Source organism: Melospiza georgiana, chromosome 31, assembly GCF_028018845.1.
Source record: "Melospiza georgiana isolate bMelGeo1 chromosome 31, bMelGeo1.pri, whole genome shotgun sequence".
NCBI lineage: Eukaryota > Metazoa > Chordata > Aves > Passeriformes > Passerellidae > Melospiza > Melospiza georgiana.
In genome coordinates, this window is record NC_080460.1 from 270,001 (window position 1) to 290,358 (window position 20,358).

General features: G+C 45.8%; 1 protein-coding gene across 1 annotated transcript in view; it reads right to left on the reverse strand.

Annotated features, from left to right (window-relative positions):
• Positions 1–9,620, reverse strand: part of ADAM28 (ADAM metallopeptidase domain 28) — a 29,522-nt gene extending 19,902 nt beyond the window's left edge. The window contains exons 1-9 of the mRNA XM_058042498.1: positions 9,572–9,620; positions 7,003–7,103; positions 6,341–6,417; positions 4,764–4,842; positions 3,105–3,181; positions 2,424–2,619; positions 1,918–1,980; positions 964–1,035; positions 170–339 (exon numbers count right to left, since the gene is read on the reverse strand). Of these exons, the coding sequence (XP_057898481.1) occupies positions 170–339; positions 964–1,035; positions 1,918–1,980; positions 2,424–2,619; positions 3,105–3,181; positions 4,764–4,842; positions 6,341–6,417; positions 7,003–7,103; positions 9,572–9,620 (884 nt within the window). The remainder of the gene's footprint in view (positions 1–169; positions 340–963; positions 1,036–1,917; positions 1,981–2,423; positions 2,620–3,104; positions 3,182–4,763; positions 4,843–6,340; positions 6,418–7,002; positions 7,104–9,571) is intronic.
• Positions 9,621–20,358: the final 10,738 nt, after the last annotated feature.

The following is a 20,358-nucleotide window of genomic DNA, read 5'->3' on the forward strand; positions in this document are numbered from 1 at the left end:
GGGAAGGGAAGGGAAGGGAAGGGAAGGGAAGGGAAGGGAAGGGAAGGGAAGGGAAGGGAAGGGAAGGGAAGGGAAGGGAAGGGAAGGGAAGGGAAGGGAAGGGAAGGGAAGGGAAGGGAAGGGAAGGGAAGGGAAGGGAAGGGAAGGGAAGGGAAGGGAAGGGACCCACGTGATGAGCTGAGCGTTGTCATTCCTTTTCCTCTTGAGCAGATCCGACCGGCGCCACTTGGAGAAGGCCTCCAGGGTGAAGCCTGCATTCCTGGTCAGGGGACACTTGTCCCCATCTGTCCACACCTCCAGGCCAACCAGAGCCACGTGGGTGTTGATGGCTTTATAAACCTGCAGCAGAGAATTAATTTAAAATTAATAAAAATTAAACAAAGCCTCATCCTGGTACTTGGTCACTTTTCCACTCCAATATCCACTCCAGACCTAACAAAGCCTTTCCAAGCTCTGAATTCCAAAAAAGTCTCACCAAATAAACTGAAAATCTGATTTCTCATCACATTTCAACTTTAAAATGGGGTTAAAAATAATTGACTTGCAAAAGAAATGAAGAATCAATTTATTCTTTTGCAACAACCTTTCACTTGAGAAGTGATTAAAAAGCATCTTAAAGTATTGATAGAAATAATTGAAATAGGAGTATAAATAATTAAAGTAGGAGTAGAAATAATTCTTATTAAAAATCTCATGTCTGAAGGCAAAGAACAGGAGAATAAATTACCATGAAATTGAGCTTTCATTCATTCCTACATGTAACAATGGGAATTTATGATGCTTACATTAGAAAGAATTTATAAACCACTTGGATTCTGTGGTTTCCAATAGAAAAATACTTTAAATAATTTGGATTTCAATGGCTTTCAATAGAAAAAAATATAAATCATTTGTATTTCAATCTTTTTCAATAGAAAAAAATTACAAAACACTTGGATTTCATTGCCACTTGTTTGCTCTCACCGTGTTGATGTAGTTGACTATTCCAAATATCCTTTGTCTTATATTTTTAGCATCTTCATCATATTTCTTGTACTGAAAAGGAAAATACAGCATGTCAGGAAAATGAGAGGGAAAAGGGGATTTATCAGGAAATAAATATCCCGCAGAAGATTGGTTTGCAAACCATGCCATGTATAAAAACTCATGCTTTATTTTATGTTTGATGTAGGATTTTATCAGATATTGGGTTTCAGTATCAGCCCCTTCCAAAATGTGAATTTCTGTGCAGGGTGCAGAGAAGGAGTTGGGCTCAATGATCCTTGTGGGTCCCTTCAAGCTCACGATTATCCCTTCAATTCAGGATATCCCCTTCAATTCAGGATAATCCCTTCAATTCAGGATATCCCCTCCAATTCAGGATATTCCCTTCAATTCAGGATATCCCCTCCAATTCAGGATATTCCCTTCCAAATCAGGATATTCCCTTCCAAATCAGGATATTCCTTCCAAATCAGGATATTCCCTTCCAAATCAGGATATTCCTTCCAAATCAGGATATTCCCTTCCAAATCAGGATATTCCCTTCAAATCAGGATATTCCCTTCCAAATCAGGATATTCCCTTCCAAATCAGTTTATTGCCTTCCAGCTCAGGATATTCCCTTCCAAATCAGGATATTCCCTTCCAGCTCAGGACATTCCCTTCCAAATCAGGATATTCCTTCCAAATCAGGATATTCCCTTCAATTCAGGATATTCTCTTCAATTCAGGATATTCCAGCAGGACAAGCACTGCAAGATCTTTTCTGAATTCCTGCCATCTCCAGGTGGGAATTTCAAATGGAATCCCCTTTAGAAATCCCATTTCCCAGCCAGGCCCTCATAGCTCTTGTAGGAGCCCAGGAATACGAGTTGGGATGCCCTGGGAAGCTCCTGTGGGGCTGATCAAACATGAAATAATAATTCCAAAACTCACCAAAGCATTGTCTGCAACAACATAGAGCTCCAGGTACTTCTTTGATTTCAGGTAGGCTTTCATCTAAAGGAATCATGGATTAAAAATTACTTTTAAGAGCTTTTCCTATCCCAACCTCTGCAGTTTCAAAGCTGTTTGTTAATTACTGATGGGATTTCTTTGGCCAGGTCATTCAGAAGGGACTGGTTTGGGTTTAAATGATAAGAAGTAGGTTGGATATTTAAATTTTTATTCAGATATAGAAGGTAAAATAGATATTAATGGGTATTTAGGTGTTAAAGGTGCACTGGGCACCTGTTAATAAAGGCAGGAAGGTTTAACTCAGCTGGTGACTGTGAAATCTCAGATCTGGAACATTTTGTTCAGGTTTTTAGATCTGATCCCACTTCCCTGTGTTTAAACAGCTCCTTTGTGAAGGTGCCACCAGACCAAGTGGGATTTGGGCTATTTAGACTTTTCCAGTGGCCACAAATCCCCTTTTTGTGATGGGACAGCCATGTCCTTACCTCTGGGCTGTTGCTGGACCTGAAGATGGCCTTGATGGGGTCACTGGAGTCCTGTTCCCAGGAGTTGTTGACCAGCCCACAGGTTTTGATGGGCTCTTGTTTCAGGGCCTCGTATTTATAAACCACGTGCTCATCCCTGTCCGAGGCTCCCAAGGGCTCAATGAGGAACTTCTGGCCACGGGTCTCAAAATAGCCACTAAAAAATGGGTTGGAATGTGAGGTTTTGGATCAAGGGAGCATTTAGAGACCCAAGCATAGAGACCCTTGGAATATTCCAGCAGCCTGAGGCAGAATGCAACAGTTTAGAAACAGAAATTAATTATGGAAGATTTGGGTGCTCTCAGTCAAAGAGAAGTTGGGTTTGGAATTAATTTGATTTATTAATTTTATCAATTTTTATTAATTTGATTTAAATTTTGGGGGGAGGTTGTGCTGACAGAAGTGGTTGAAAAGTGGATTTCATTCCAGTGGAAAATTCAAAGATGTTTTCATCCTGATTTGAGGTGAAAAGCTGAAATATTGTAAGGAACTAAGAGTAATTATTTTTCTCCCTTCTCCCTCTGTTTTTCTTTGGGAAACAAGTTTCCCAAGCCTGAATAAAAGCTCACATGACTTCTTTCCATGCTGATCCTCTCCTATGGGAACATTTACCCCAGAAGCTGCACATTCTGCTCCTCTCACCTGAGGCCTGTGCAGGTGCTGATGCTCGCCACAGACTCAGCATCACCCTCCACGTGGCCTCCATAGTAACAGTGATCCTGGTGGGAAAAAATCCTCAGAGTCAGCTTGGGGTGTCCATGGGCTCCACTGGATCCAGGAATTTCAGAAAACAAATTAAACCATCTACAAATTACAATGAAGTGCACCACTTGAAGAAGTCTCCCATTAGGAAATGTTTAATAGGAATTTTAAAAGTTCATGACCATTTCCATCTTGGCTGCGGACTCATTATTTTTATCCTTCAACACACAAACTGTGACAAAAACCAACAATTCTGGGCTCTGGGCAAAGCACAGCACAGAAAAATAAGAATATTCCCACTCCCTGCTCCAAATTAAGCACACACTGCTGGGCTCTGCTCAATTAAAGGCTACGCCAAATTATTTCCTTGAGCCCAAATTTCAAGGAAAGGCTTTTTAATTACCCATCAATTAAATGCATTAATTTCAGTGAGATTAAAATACAGGTATTATATTAAACATGGATAGGAGAAATTGTTTTGGGACTTAATTGGCTGAAGGATTTATGGTTTCTGTTCCTGTGTTCAAAAAGACTTCAAAGTCACTGAGGGCTTGAGGAGAATTTTACCCCAGTGTTTTCCTGAATGGAATTCTTAAGAAACTGTATCCAAGCCTTCATTCCCTGTGCCTTTTGCTTTCTTGTGTGGATTTTGATTTAACTTTGTAATTTATTTGTCTTCCACCACAAAATGCCAACTTTGTTACAGGGAAAAAGACGTCCTCAAAGGGAAAGTTACTGGGGAAAAGAGGAGGATTTATCTCCATCCCTTGGGGATACAAGAGGAAAAACTCCTGACCACAATCCAACATCCCCAGGGTAGGAATTCCCTGTTCAGCCCAGGTAGGGCTCTTTGAGTTTGTCTTATCCAGGTTTTTCACTGGATTCATTGTGGAAATAATTGGAGCACTCAGAAAAAAATAACCCAAAATAATCAACCCAGAGTTCTTTATGCACATTTATTTCATTCAGAACCCTCCTAATTGCACCTAACAGAGAAAATTGAGCTTTGAATTCCATATTGTGCTGTCAAACCCCATCTCATGAGCTTGGAGGAGAACTTCAGGTGGGAGCTTTGGGGAAGATCAGTGTGCAGTGAATTAAAAAATCCCATCAGCAGCAAGCCCCGTTTGTGTGCAGGTGCAGAAGTGATTTGTCAGGGCTCAGAGGAGGCAGCTGGGCTCACAGAGCGTGGCTGGAAACGTGAGCCAGGAGGAAACGGGGCCTTATCGGGCTGGGATCTCCCTGGGATCGGGGCAGGAATGGAGTCACGGGGCTGGGCAGGTGGAGCCAAGTGTGCGTGGCAGAGTCGGGAGCTTGAAAGCTTTGGGATGGCCCTGGCTCCCAATCAAAGGCTGGAATTCAACCCAGACATTGTTCAGCAGCCACGGAGTGGTGCCTTCTTGGAAGCCAAACCGTGGAGCTGATTCCCAACAGGCACCAGTGACCAACCCCAACTTCCCCATCCCTTCATCCTAAATGGCTTCAAACCTGGATTTCAAACCTTTCCTTTCTGTCTCATGTCTCCCATTATTTCACAGATCCATGAATCTCATGGACCTCAAGACTGGAAGCAAAAGGGAGAAACCCTGCCTGTATTACCTTGATGCGAGGAGTTGTCGTTATTTGTCGGCCGTCAGCAGAATAAAGAGTTTCAGAATAATCCCCAGCCAGGAGATCCCTGCAAGAGCCAAGCAGTCATTACTCCAAGGAAATAAATTGTTGCCATGTAGAAATGAGGTGATGACACAGCACAGAGAGTATGTGGGGAATTCAAACAATTACTCAGGTTATTCTTAGTATCGGAGAAACTCGGGAAGCAATAGCTGCAGGGAGGGGAATTCTGCTTGATCATAATCCTTACTCAAACAAAAAGACTTTCCTAAAGGAAGAAAGCAATTAAAGTGTGCTGATTGCATTGGGATGAACTCATCTCCTGGCAGATATGGATACAAATGTATAATTACATATTGATTTTATTTTTTTTTTTGGCCCTTTTTGCATCTTCCTAAAAGCAGCACATCTGCAGTGACTCCTATTTGGGCAACTCTCTTCCACTGCCACAATCCCATTTCTCTTCAAACAACAGAATTTAGTACAACACATTTCCCTCCCTCCACTCCAAATATTTGGATTAGATTAAAACAGGGGCGAGCAGTTAATTATAGACTATCTTTAACATGAACTGATTATGGCACTACTGTATTTGCACAGCCTCTGGAAAAGCACCTATTAACCCAGAATTGTTGGAGTGTGTGTTAATGTTCTGCTGGAGCCAGACTTTCCATTTCCAGGAAGATTCGGTCAATGCCAGGTTATATTTGGTAACTCCAGGTTCAAGAGAAGTAGTGCTAAGGTAAACATCTGTATCAGTTTATCTATTTATCTGTCTATCTATCTGTCTATCTATCTATCTATCTATCTATCTATCTATCTATCTATCTATCTATCTATCTACCTACCTACCTACCTACCTATCTACCCATCTATAATTTATCTATCTCTATATCTGTCTAAAATATAGGGATATATAAACATAGAGCAACAGAATGATTAAGGTTGGAAAACACCTCCAAGATCATTGAGTCTGCCCTAGAATCATGGAATGGTTTGAGTGGGAATGCACCTGAAAGCTCTTCCACTTCCATGGGCAGGGAACCTTCCACTGTCCCAGATTGCTCCATGCTGGCCTTGGACACTTCCAGGGATCCAGGGCAGCCCCAGCTCCTCTGGGAATTCCATCCCAGCCCCTCCCCACCCTCCCAGGGAGGAATTTCTTCCTAATCCTCAGATTAAACCCTCTCTGTCTCAGTTTAAAACCAACCCCCTTGTCCTGTCACTCCAGGCCACAATTCTATAACCCACAGACTCTTCATGGTCACAGAAAAATTGTGAAATAATATAAATGCATTGAATTCAACAATTTAGGAAGGAAATGGGGGAGCAGAGGTAGCAGGAGGTGAAGTCCCTCCATCATGGCAACGTCTCATCCCAAGCACTTCTTCCACATTCCCAAAACAGTGACAGGATTCTTTCCCTCCCCTTTTCTTTCCTTGCCATTGAAATGTTGCATTTACCAAACTCCTTCTGTTTCACAGGGCCCTGATTGCTGGTTTTTGGCAGGAACACCCTGCAGTGGCTCCCAGTGAGGAATAAGGGCAGAGCTGAGCTGAACCTACCGATTTTTTTGGAGCTGCAGCACCACTTCCTCTCCATTGGCTTTGATCCCATACTTCACTATGTCATCATATTTGCTCTGTAAACAGATTCAAGTGTCAGAAAATGCTCTGCTGCAGCTCCTGGCCTCACCAGTGGTGTTATTGGAATGCCAGCCGTGTTCTTTTCCTCCTCCTCTCACCAAAAACAAGGATTCTGCCAGGAGCAGGATAAGCAGGAGGTCGCTCTGTTTGAGGGGTTTTAATTAGAGGAGCAAATTTGACTTTGCAAATTCCTTTCTGCCACCATAAGCACAAATCCTGCGTGCTTGGGAAAGGGCTGAGGGTTCAGACACTTCCACAACACCTTCTGGAATTGCACAGAATTGCTGCTTTTAATTATTGGTTTCATTTAAGCCAAATTCAAGTGTCCACAGGTAATTAAAACTCTGAGTAGTATCAAACCCCACATCTTTGCAGAGACACAAGTTCAGAGATGGCCTTAGGGGTTCTCTTCTCTGAGGACACCTCAGCTCCTCCTCACTGAACACCACATCGCTTCTCCATGTTCGTCTTTTGGAAGAGCAAATGTTTGTCCAAATTCTCTTACCCTTGAATCCCAAGGGTGCTTTAGTTCCAGAAATCCTTCCCCATCTCCCAGAATCACCCAAAATTTGATCTCCTACCTCTGAGCTGGTTCCTGCAGCTCTCCTGTGCACCGCGTGCAGTTTCTGCGGGTAAACGATTTCATATTGTTCAGCTCCAGAGAACTTCTCCCTGCTGCTCCCTGGGGGTTGATGAAAACACCATTTTAATTTATTAAACACCCAATTTTATGGCTGGCCAGGTGATTCTTTGGGTTCTTGCAGCACCTTGTGCTCCCCTGCTTTGCTCCATCGCCTGATCCAACACCATTTTGGTGCATTTTGGAGGAGTTGCCCTCCCTGTCAACCTCCAGGTGTCCAAACATTTCTTGCAGTTCCCTTTGTGTTTCCTCCCCCAGCTCTGAGCAGTTCAAGTCCCAACAGGCCAGCCCAGCCATGCCAGTGCAGCCTTTCCCTCTGCATTTCCCAGTGACATGAATGGATGGATTTGGGTTTGTGGAATGAGCAATCTCCAAATCTCAGCACGTGACAGACAGGCCCAGACTGCCTCTGCACCAGCAGATAAACTTACACAATGCCAGGTCTGCAACAAGATTCCTGCTTTGGAAGGCTCTGGCACGTAAATAACTGCGGCAGAACTCTAAGAGAGGGTGGTAATAAATAATTACAACTTTTACCTCTTGAATTGGGTTGAAGGAGGGACAGCAGAAGGCTGGGCGAGACATTTGGACATGGCCAGGTAAAATAATGGGAGATAGGGAGGAAATCAGGAAAATCTTGATGGTGCAAGGAGTCCAGGAGGTTTCTTAACACCATTTTGAGTGTTCTTATAGGTCTGGAGGAGTTGTAAAGAGCTGGGTGAGGAAATGCAAGGCTGATATAAAGAATTTCTTTTTGTTTTCTGCTCTGAAGCTCAGCAAATGTGGAGCAAAGTCAATTTGGGGCCTGCCCTGGGTACACCCTGCAGTCCATCCTGGCAGCTGGGGCCAGGTTTTGGTAAAACAGAGTCAGGAAAAGGATGGTTGGTTTGCACCAAGGCAACAGCAGCTTTTGGATACCCCTGAACTCTTTAATCTACAAATGGGAATTTCATCTGAATTGGTGAATCCTTGAGGGCTTGTATTTCAAAAATAAACCAACAACAAAAACCCCCCTCAGCTGCCCAGAAAGCCAATGAAATCCCACAAAAACAAAGGAGCAAAGCACCTCCCACGGTAATTCCTGCCCCAGGGCCAGGTTTTTCCAGGAGAGAGGCCTCCAATTACTGTAATTTTCTCTCTGGAACAGGAGAGCACATCCTCGTGCAAATTGTGGCAGTAAAACAAACGGATCCATTCTTTTATCACTGATTTATTTGATTCAACCCTTTCCAAAAGTAATTGCAGAGCAAACCTGGTTGTATCTTGATAAAGCTGTTGATTTAATGGTGCACAGGGATCCTGTGGCAGCTGAGCTGTTGCACCAAGCATGTGCTGGGAGCAGCTACCAGGTGTAACTTTACTCCTGCCACTCACAACGGTGGTTTATTTTTTTTTTTAAGCAACTAATTATGTTTATTTTCCAAAAAAAATCTGCTGCTTTTCAGATTTCTCTGCACAGGCCTCAAGTGTGTCCTTGTGCAGCAATCCCAGGAATGTTTCAGGCCTCATGGAACACAGATCCCCAATTTTATCTCTCCACACCCTTTGTGCAACTCCAGCCCAGAGAGTTCAAGTTAAGGGAGGCTCAGGACTAAACTCATCCCTTCCCTGCAGTCTGATCCAGACAGAATTTCGAGGAAAACTGGTTGGTTTTGTTTGGAATGAATCCTTTCTTCGAGTTTCTTAATCAGTGCATTGTCTTTGCTGCCTTCAGGCTTTGTCTCAAGCTTGAAGGAGGAAGGAAATTCCTTGGGCCTCCTACAACAACTTGTAATAAGGAACAAATAATTGTGTGCTTTTCCAAGGGCTTCAACCAGCACAAAAAATCATTAAGGAGGATTTTATTGACAATGAAATTGTGGTTTTGTCAAGGCAAAAATGGTAACACCTTAATGGTGTGCACATTTTTGGATATTCTGTGCAAAAACCAAATTATAGATTTGTGCCTGAATGCTAATTCTATGTTTAATTATGGATATAAATGCTGTACATGTTTGTGCAGGCCAAGCCCTGAAAAATTCCATTCCCTGTTGACAGGAATCAAAAGAAATTGTTGGGGAAAAAAAGTGGGATCTGTTCAGGTGGAGTCATTTGAACATAACCTGAAGAATCATGCAGATAAATAAAGGGTGATCAATACTTTCAATCAGGTAATTGCAATTGAATTCATACAGAAATCTGTTATTTTATGGCCAAAATGCTGATAAATTGGTGTGATTGGATAAATTGGCCTCTCACTTTCAGGGTAAGTATTCCTTTAGTGGCTCACAAAACCAACCAGTTGTGTGTCTTCAGGCAATTTATGGCCACTTTTCAAACAAGTAAATGCTGCTCTAAGTAAAGAATTACAGTGAATTGCTATGAGCAGAAAATCCCAAATATCCCTAACTCCATTTCCCAAAGGCTTTCACTCGCCGTTGCTCCCTATTATCTCCCAGTTAATAATTAAAATTTCATACAGCATTATCCATAACAAAACTGGTGAAGGGCTAAAACAAAAAGTGCAGTACCTTGTTGGAGGAGATGCAGCAGAAGCGCAGAAATGAGGAGGATTTTCATGCTCTGGGGTTCCTGGGGTGGGGATGTGGCGATCCCAGCGTGGCCCTGTCCGTGAGCTGCTCTGGGCTGGGAGTGAGAGGCAGGGACGGGCTCAGCTTTATTCCTGCTCCTGCAGGAGGAAGTGTTTGCTCAAGGTGTTGCACAACACCCAAGGCACAGAGTGTTACAGCAAGGGGAGTTCCTGCTGCTGGGTCCCTGCCCCAAACATCGGGGCAGGGATCGACCGCTGCTTGGATTGGCTTCCCTGAAAATGGGGAAAAGGAAATGATTAACACCAATCAATAAATCAATAAATAGGGAGATAGGAGCTGTCATTGAGTTATAGAATGGTTGGGCTGGTCCTAATTCCATCTGTTCATGGTCTGGCTGGTAAAAGCTGAAATAAAACCAGTGGAATGTCAAGGAATGGGAGAATTCCCAGGATGTTTGGGGTAAAATAGGTCAGCAGGGCTGGGGGAAAAGCTGTGCTTTAATTCTGGGTATTTACCCCAGAATCTGCTCAGTGAATCACTGACAGAATAAACACTGAGCAGAGCCTCTGCTGCCCTGTCACCTCTGTTAGTAATGTTTGCTTCAGGCTCAGGTGAGTCAGTGGAGGAGGCAGAGCAGTGAATGATCCGGGTGAGGATCTGTCCAATAATAATCCAAAAATCTCTGCCAGAAAAGGACCCCACTGACTCAGTCAGCTGTAATAAAGTTGTGACAAAATTGCTCAGGCTACAAGTGTCAATGCAGAACTGCTTTAGGGAAGTTGAACTTTTCCTGGGTTAAAATAGGGGTTACAGAGTACAGAGAACTGGAGTGGATCATCTGGATATAAATTTATATTCATACATGGCAGTGCCAGCAATAAACATGACAAGGTAATTTATATATTCATAATTTATGTTAGTTTATAAATGAGTAAATATATCTGCATAAATCTCCAGGGGAATTAAATCCACAGGAGAATTTTACTGCCATTACTCTTATCACATAAGCATTAGTAAATAACTATTTCTCTGTTGAAAAGTTCTGATTTTTTGAACATTTTTAGGCCAAACTTTCCCCTCAGATTTTTGCCGGATCTCCAGACGTTCTGAGACAGATTGGGAGCTGCAAACAGATGGGTTTGGGCTTTTATTAAGTGTAGGATGGTGCTAATTGATAACAATTTTTGGCAGCTGCTTGTTTGCGACACTTCAGTCAAATATTTCAACTCATGTTGGCACCCCAGGTTAGGAAAGAGGCCTCCAGGGAAAGAATTCATGCAAGATTTGGACATCTCCCTGCCCAGGTGCTCATCTGAGTTGCTCTAAATCAGACAGGAGCTGTGTCATTAAATTTAGGTCGGTGCCTTTTAAATTCTGTGGAGATGAAAGGAGGACAATTCAGTGTTTTAAATGTTCTATGAATAAAAATAAGCTGGGCATTCTTGGACTGCATCCCTGCCTCGCAAAAAAATAAATAATTAAGAGAAATTACTGTGAACAACTGGTTTTAAAAACAAGTGGCTGCTGGCCAAGCATTGATCTCAGCTCATTCTCTCAGCATGACGCACGTGAAAATGATGTGTGACCCCTCCATCTCCAGAGTTAATGCTCTTAATAAACTCTGCTTTCCAGCAGGATGGAAGAGAGAGTTCCATCCCAACAAAGGGCTGGCAGGAAGAAGGGAATGTGAGGGGATGAAGGTCTTGGGGAGACTTGAAAGGGAATGGGATGTAATTTCCTTTAGTGACTGGAGAAGCTTTTGATGTTTCTGCCCTCGCTTCAGCGATTCTGGAATAAACTGATCCTGGATTCTTCCCCTGGAGGTGCTCACAGAGGTGTCCTTGAGGTCTCGGATGGCTTGGGAATTTTTGAATCCACTAAACAACTGGGCAAAGTCCAAGTGAACAGTTTTCATGTTCCTAGGGGGTAAAACTGGATGGCAAGTTTGTCTCAACATTTAGTAGTTGAATATTGCTGGATTTAACACAAATGCTCCCAGTGCAATTAAAGAAGCAGCAGCAAAAAGTGAATGTCACCCCTACATTGAGGATCTGCACGAGTCCTGCCTGGGTTGGAAGTAAAAGGAGAGTTGTGTGGGCAGCACTTGGCAGAGCTCAGGACAAATCCAGGCCTGAATCACTGCTCTGCTTCTGCCTTGTCCCAAAGTTCATGGTGAACAAGATTTGGAAAGGTACTGAGGCACCAAACAGGGATTTTCAGGAGTAACCAGAGTCTCCTCCAGCAGACCCACGTTCAGCCACCCTGAGACAGAGCTGAGCAGCTGAGGGCCAGGACTGTGCCTGGTTCTGTTCCTGGTTCTGTGCCTGGTTCTGCTGCCCCCATCCACCCCAGCACCACATCCTTGTCCTCTGGGAGCAGGGAAGGGATGGGGGATTGCACAGGCAGCCACGGCTCTATTGTATCACTGGTCAGTCACCTGCCTTCCTCCTGCCTCCACTCCCCTCTCCCAAGCCCTCCTGCAGGTTGTTTTTCTCCAGAATACAAATAAAAGCACACGGCTTCACCTCTGTGTTCCACACCTTCGCTGCCCTTGGCTTCCTCCATCTATTCCCAGCTGCATCCCAGTGTCCCCACAGCCTGCCTCTCCCTGGAGCCCCATCCCTTCCTCTCCACTTCCAGAGTGATCCAAAATCCATTGGAGTCAACAGAACATTTTCTGTGGCCTTCCAGGACCTTGGATCCGCTCTTGGATAAGCTCCGTTCCTCTTTAAAAGCTCTTCTTTGTATAAAGCTTTCCCTTGTGCTTGCCTCTGTCATCTCACACATTCCCAAAGTGAATAATCCTCCTCTTCCTCAATGACCAGCCCTCAGTGTTTTGCTTTCTGGTGTTTTGTTGAAGGAAATGATCCAATTGTTGCTTTTGACCTGAATGTTTGTAAAAGTTCTCTCCCTTGCAGCTGTTCATTACCAGCTCCTCAGCTTAAATGCAATGTTTGTACTACCAGGCTTTAATATAAAGTAAATATAATCTTTTCTCACTGAAATGATGATTGAAACTACCTTAGTAAGCAGCAGCTGAGTTGTTTTTGCTGTGTATTTAATCAGGTCACAGTCTGTCATCTGAGCCTGACTAATGAAACCTCATCACAAATATTTTACGTCTTGGCAGCACTTTTTGCTATAAGATCACAGACATGTTTGGTGTTACAAGTGTGTGGCTTCCTTCCTTCCTTCCCTTTTCTTGGAAATGAAAGGCCAAAAATCAGTTACTTCATCTTCCCCCTTCGTTAGCTCCAGTTTGTTTAATTAGCCTGCCCCAGGGTGATGGAGGCTGTGCAGCTCCAACCATTGCAGGCTGCGGCGAGTTAACTGAAGGCACGGGACCTTGTCATGGATTTCTCAAGAGTCACGAACTTCTTGTAAGTCCTTAACTGGATTAAAGTGATTTTTGAAGGTTGAATTCTCCTCAGAACACACCTGCAGCCCATTTCTGGCCGTGGCGCCTGTTGTGTAATTGTGTGCACACGTCCGAGATGTTTAATGTTCTCCACAGCACGAGTCACAAAGCAGATCATGATGAATTAAGGAGCCTTTTTGTTTTTTTGCAGGTGTTGCTTCTGGTATTGTTAATCCTGGTCCTACGTGAGGGCTGGCTCCCTTTTCCCAAGGGACGGGGAATTCTGCCTGCTCCTACGTGGGGTTGAGCACAATTCTCTGCTGGCTGGAGTCCACCAGGGCTCTGCTGGCCAGGCACAAGGGCTCTGTCCTCAGAATTCAGAGGGGTGTGGGCAGACCCAGAATCATGGAATGGCCTGGACTGGAAGGGACTTCAACCATCATCCTGCCCCAAACCCCCTTCCATGGGCAGGGAACCTTCCACTGACCCAGACTGCTCCAGCCTGGCCTTGGACACTTCAGAGATCCAGGGGCAGCCACAGCTCCTCTGGGAATTCCATCCCAGCCCCTCCCCACCCTCACAGGGAGGAATTTCTTCCCAATATCCCATCTAAACCTACTTTCTATCAGCTGGAGGTCATTTCCCTTTCTCCTGCCCTCCAGGGCCTTGTCAATAGTGTCTCCTCACCCTGTAGGCCCCTACAGTTAATCACGGGAGGCCACAGTGAGGCCACCCCAAAGCTGCTCCTCTCCAGGCTGGGCAATCCCAGCTCTCCCAGCAGAGCTGCTCCATCCCTCTGATCACCCTGGTGCCTCCTCTGGACCCTCTCCAACACCTCCAGGTCCCTCCTGTGCAGGGCCCAGGGCTGGAGCAGCTCTGCAGGTGAGGCCTCACCTGAGTGGATCCAACCCTCGGCCTCCATGAGGAGAATCTGGCCAGGCTGGACAGGGCTTGGAGCACCCTGGGACAGTGGAGGTGTCCCTGCCCATGGCAGGAGTCGAATGGGATGGACTTTGAGGTCCCTCCCAACCCAAACCATCCCATAATTCTGTTTTCACATCTCTCAGCAGATGCTGCAGGAACAGCCCTGAACTCTGGGAATCTGCTGGGCAGGGAGGGCTGGAGGGACAAGACACAGGGAATCACCTGATTCCAACCCTCGGCCTCCATGAGGTGAATCTGGCCAGGCTGGACGGGCTTGGAGCACCCTGGGACAGTGGAGGTGTCCCTGGCATGGTAGGGAGTGGCACTGGATGGGCTTTAATGTCACCCCAACCCAAATTATTCCACCATTCTGCCCATCCTCTCCCTCTCTCACCCCCACATTGCCATGGAAGGCTTTGCAGCTGCCTTTTCCCCTCACGTGGCTCTGCCTCAGCCAGGCTCTGAGCTCCTCTCTGACCCCTCACAGGAGCTCAGGGAGAGCAGCCCAGCGTGTTTTGTGTCCTGGCAAACAAGAAAGGGGAAGCAGAACCCTCTCACCTGGATAATCTCAGTCTCCAGCACGATGGACTCTGCTCTTCCCACACGGAGAGCAAACAGAGATCACCTCACTGAGTCATCCCTGCCCATGCTCAAGGCCAGAGCAGAACAAAGGAGCGACTGTCCAGCCTGGGCTCCTCTGCAGCACAGGCTCTGCCTGCCATGGCAATCAGTGACCAAAACCTGGGGCTCTGCCATGGCCATCAGTGACCAAAACCTGAGGCTCTGCCATGGCAATCAGTGACCCAAAACCTGAGCTCTGCCATGGCCATCAGTGACCAAAACCTGGGGCTCTGCCATGGCAGTCAGTGACCAAAACCTGAGGCTCTGCCTGCCATGGCAGTCAGTGACCAAAACCTGAGGCTCTGCCATGGCAGTCAGTGACCAAAACCTGGGGCTCTGCCATGGCAATCAGTGACCAAAACCTGAGGCTCTGCCTGCCATGGCAATCAGTGACCAAAACCTGGGGCTCTGCCATGGCCATCAGTGACCAAAACCTGAGGCTCTGCCATGGCAATCAGTGACCCAAAACCTGAGCTCTGCCATGGCAATCAGTGACCCAAAACCTGAGCTCTGCCATGGCCATCAGTGACCAAAACCTGGGGCTCTGCCTGCTATGGCAATCAGTGACCAAAACCTGAGGCTCTGCCTGCCATGGCAATCAGTGACCAAAACCTGAGCTCTGCCATGGCCATCAGTGACCCAAAACCTGAGCTCTGCCATGGCAGTTAGTGACCAAAACCTGAGGCTCCGCCTGCCATGGCAATCAGTGACCAAAACCTGAGGCTCTGTCTGCCATGGCAGTCAGTGACCAAAACCTGAGGCTCTGCCATGGCAGTCAGTGACCAAAACCTGAGGCTCTGCCATGGCCATCAGTGACCCAAAACCTGAGCTCTGCCATGGCCGTCAGTGACCAAAACCGGAGGCTCTGCCATGGCCATCAGTGACCAAAACCTGAGCTCTGCCATGGCCATCAGTGACCAAAACCTGAGCTCTGCCATGGCAGTCAGTGACCAAAACCTGAGCTCTGCCATGGCCATCAGTGACCAAAACCTGAGCTCTGCCATGGCCGTCAGTGACCCAAAACCTGAGGCTCTGCCTGCCATGGCCATCAGTGACCAAAACCTGAGGCTCTGCCATGGCCGTCAGTGACCCAAAACCTGAGGCTCTGCCATGGCCATCAGTGACCAAAACCTGAGGCTCTGCCATGGCAGTCAGTGACCAAAACCTGAGGCTCTGCCTGCCATGGCAGTCAGTGACCAAAACCTGAGCTCTGCCATGGCCATCAGTGACCCAAAACCTGAGCTCTGCCATGGCAGTCAGTGACCAAAACCTGAGCTCTGCCATGGCCATCAGTGACCAAAACCTGAGCTCTGCCATGGCAATCAGTGACCAAAACCTGAGGCTCTGCCATGGCAATCAGTGACCAAAAGCCCCCTGTGCACGAGGAGCCACCAGCCAGGCTCTGCTTGGACCAGCTGAGAAGGTGATTGAGGAAAACAGCCCTACAGATCCAGGTGTCCATGGAGGGGTGGGACAGCCCCTGAGTGGCTCCAGGGAATCCTTTACACCGTCCTGTGAGATCTTGGGAACAGCTTGTCCAGAGCAGCTGTGGCTGCCCCTGGATCCATGGAGGTGTCCAAGGCCAGGCTGGACAGGGCTTGGAGCCCCCTGGGATGGTGGAAGGTGTCCCTGCCCATGGCACAGGGTGGAATGAGATGATGTTAAAGTCCCTTCCAACTCAAATGTTCCAGGATTTCAAGGTCATTTGCACTGAGCAGGTGCAAATGCAGTTAGGCCTCCGTTGCACCTCGCTCTTATTAACAAAAACCAGACCCCAGACTAACAGTACCCACCTGTCGCAGACATTTCTCCACAGAAATCCTTTCTTTCGGATTTCTGTGTCTTCGGGAGGCCAGAGGCTCCAGAAGACAAGGTAAACAATTATTATCAGCTGCTGGGGAATGCAACAGGGACACCTTGATTGGCTCATTTCCTATGTTTATAATTAAGGGCCAATCACCAGTGCAAGCCAGGGGACTGAGTCCTTGAACACAACTTTGTTGTAGATTCTTTTCTATCTTTTCTTAGCTAGCCTAGCTGCTCTGCAAACCTCTCTCTATATTCTGTTAGTATAGTAGTAATGTATTATATATATTATCTTAATAAATCAGCCTTCTGATTCAAGAAACAAGATTCACCGTCTCTCTGACCAGCTGCAACCCACTCAGGCGTGGTAATACCCACCTTTCATGCAAAGCTTTATACACTTAAAAGCAACACTTAAACCACTTGGACAATGGGGTAAATTTGAATATTTTGGCCTGTTGGAGCATTCCCACCTTGGGGATGAGTGAACTGGAGTTCAGATGGGGTGGGGTTCTCTGCAGTGCCCACCCAGCCTGGTGGAAATCCTGAAGGAGAGCTTTGTGCTATGTGGAACAGAGCTCAGGATGAGCTTCACCCCTTGAGAGGGGGACACAGACTTAGGGAGGCATTTCCCGGCTGGGTTTGCTGGTTTGCCACTTTACTGAGCTGCTGGTTTGATGTTTCAGTGAGAGCAAATCTATTGAAAGCAAATTAAATGTTGAAAAAAACATGAGAAATGTAAAACTGAGAAAGCAAAGAGAACCAAATTGATTATTTCTTTATTTATCTATTTATTTATTTGAATCTCCTGGTCCCTATTATTTTTGTGGCCTGGTTGACAGCTGAAGAGCGGGAGTTGGCAGTCCTGAGTCCTGACCTGAATATTTCTTTCCCCAAAGAGGCTGCAAGCTGTCTGAAGACAGGAGGGGAATTAAAGCAGGTTTACTGAGTGAGTGAGTTAATCCTGGTTTACTGTAACAGGACTTCGGAGAGCTCAGGACTAAAGCCTCAAAGCCTCCCAGGAAGTTTGTAGAGGCACAAGGAATTGTTCTCAGGCCCAAAGTCTTCTCTTCAATGAAGCAGCCTAAGGCCTCCTCTGATGATGTTGTATTGCTTCTGGACATCTGAGAGAAAACTGGTTATAAAGGAAAGAGAAAAATGAAATGAGAAAGAAAGAAAGAAAGAAAGAAAGAAAGAAAGAAAGAAAAGAAAGAAAGAAAGAAAGAAAGAAAGAAAGAAAGAAAGAAAGAAAGAAAGAAAGAAAGAAAGAAAGAAAGAAAGAAAGAAAGAAAGAAAGAAAGAAGAAAGAAAGAAAGAAAGAAAGAAAGAAGAAAGAAGAAAGAAAGAAAGAAAGAAAGAAAGAAAGAAAGAAAGAAAGAAAGGAAAGAAGAAAGAGAAGAAAGAAAGAAAGAAGAGAGAAGAAAGAGAGAGAGAGAGAAAGAGAGAGAGAGAGAGAGAGAGAGAGAGAGAGAGAAAGAGAGAAAGAGAGAAAGAAGAGAGAGAAAGAGAGAAAGAGAGAAAGAAAGAAAGAAGAGAGAAAGAAAGAAAGAAAGAAAGAAAGAAAGAAAGAAAGAAAGAAAGAAAGAAAGAAAAGAAAGAAAGAAAGAAGAAGAAAGAAAGAAAGAAAGAAAGAAAGAAAGAAGAGAGAAAGAAAGAAAGAGAAGAGAAGAAAGAAAGGAAGAGAGAAAGAAGAGAGAGAGGAGGAAGGAAGGAAGGAAGGAAGGAAGGAAGGAAGGAAGGAAGGAAGGAAGGAAGGAAAGGAAGGAAGGAAGGAAGGAAGGAAGGAAGGAAGGAAGGAAGGAAGGAAGGAAGGAAGGAAGGAAGGAAGGAAGGAAGGAAGGAAGGAAGGAAGGAAGGAAGGAAGGAAGGAAGGAAGGAAGGAAGGAAGGAAGGAAGGAAGGAAGGAAGGAAGGAAGGAAGGAAGGAAGGAAGGAAGGAAGGAAGGAAGGAAGGAAGGAAGGAAGGAAGGAAGGAAGGAAGGAAGGAAGGAAGGAAGGAAGGAAGGAAGGAAGGAAGGAAGGAAGGAAGGAAGGAAGGAAGGAAGGAAGGGCTCAGTTGTACAGGGACAGCTCCTGGACTCCAGACTCCCACAGAAAGTGACTCCAGACTCCCATAGAAAGTGATCCCTCACCTTGTGATCAGAACTGGTTTCTGTGGCTCACGTTCCTGGGCCACCTCCTGTGCCCTGGAGCAGGACAGGCCCCGGGCACCAGAGGAGGAACAAAGGCCAAGCTCAGCCCTGTTTGCTCGCTCCACGCACTGTTGTCTTCCATCAGATAAGCCCCTGGCCAGAGGATGGAATATTTCCAGATCCAAATCAGGCAGAAAAGAAGTGAGACTGCCAGACAAACAGCAGAGCTCTCGAGTTTCATCTGTCTGAGGAATGTTCCTGTCATATGATGGGGACCAGGCTGCCATTCCCAGGCACTGGGAGCCTTCTGGTTCCATCCTGCTCCAGGCTGTGCCTCTTGCTGCTGGTGCATTTTCCTGCAGCAGGATTTTACCCATGAAACAGCACAAGCAAGGGAAACAGCAAGGGAAATTTAGGTTGGATGTTAGGAAAACGTTTTTTACTGAAAAAGTGATAAAGTTCTGGAAAGTTCTGCCTGGGGAGGTGGTGGAGTCGCCATCCCTGGTGTGTTTAACAAAGCCTGGATGTGGCACTGGGTGTCAGGGTATAGTTGAGGTGTTGGGGCTGGGTTGGACTGGATGATCTTGAAGGTCTCTTCCAACCCGGTGATTCTGTGAATTCTGATTCTGTGAAACTGGCAAAGAGGGATGAAGGAATCGGGTGCTGGGAGGAAAAGCCACCCCTGCCCTGTTGTGGCTCTGGAACTGCCGTGACAGGAGATGTGGGAGGGCTACAGGTGACAGGAGCCAGCCCTGAGGGGACAATCTGGGGGCTGGAGACTGGCAGGTGACAAAATCCTGTGGTGGCTTTTTACAGCCACACATCCAGAGAGGAGCAGGAGGTTATTCCATTCACCTGCCCTGTCAGAGAAACAAAAACTTTGCAGCTTTTGCCTTCATTTTGCTTTCTAAGCTGGAAGAAAGCCAGGATTTAATGGATGTCATTCAGCCAAAATCTATTTACCAGCTTTTCCTGCTTTCCCTGTGACTTTTGGCCAGTTGGAGTATTTTAATTGGAGGCAAAGCAAAGACTGTTTTAAAGGGCTGTGGGTACAGGAGCAGTTTTTAACCAGCCTGTCCAGAGTGCCTGTGCTGAGAGCCAGCCCAAGTGTGCACAGGCACCTTCCAAAGAAAATCTCCTCCCCAGTTATTACCTGCAGAAGGCAACATTCTGATAATAAAATGGAGTAAAACAAACTTTTTAAAAGCATTTAATTGACTTTGGCCAGTTTTACAGAACATCACATTTATTATCTGGTTACTTTTGAGCTGTAAATCCATTTTTTCCTGTTATTTTTGCTGTTTCGCTGGGGAAAACAATGAACACCGTTTTTAGAGGGCAGAGTTAATGAAGGATCTCAAAGAAAAGGCAGTGCACAGCAGGAATTTCACTCCAGCTTCACACATCTCACCAGCACTGCAGGGGATATTCCATGTGCTCCATGGCAGGAATTCCAAGGTCAGTGCCTGGTGCTGTCATTGGTCTTTCCTTGTTTTATCCCAGCTCGTGGCTGTGGCTTTGTAAAGCCACCAATCTCCCTCAGCTCGTTTGTTTGAGGCTCTGACAGCAGCAGGAAAGGTTCCCAAATCCCTGCTCTGGATGAAGGTGCTGTCAGCAAGCACTTGGCTTGGCAAAAAGTGGCAAAGTTCTTGGGGTGTTTGCTAATCCTAACACAGCCATAAAAGCATTAATAAAAAGCAGAGAGAAAACCTCAGGAATTCCTTTCCTGCTGCTCCCAGTCCAAAGCAGGGATGGCTTTGAATTTGCACCACTCTGAAGGAGGAACACCAGAGGCTCTGCTGGATGTGGAACTTTGAATCAAATCAAAAAGGTTGGAAAGGTCTTCCAAGACCATCAAATCCAACCTTCAACCAAATCCCAACCTTCAACCAAATCCCACCATTCCTGAGAACTTTGCTTGAGTTT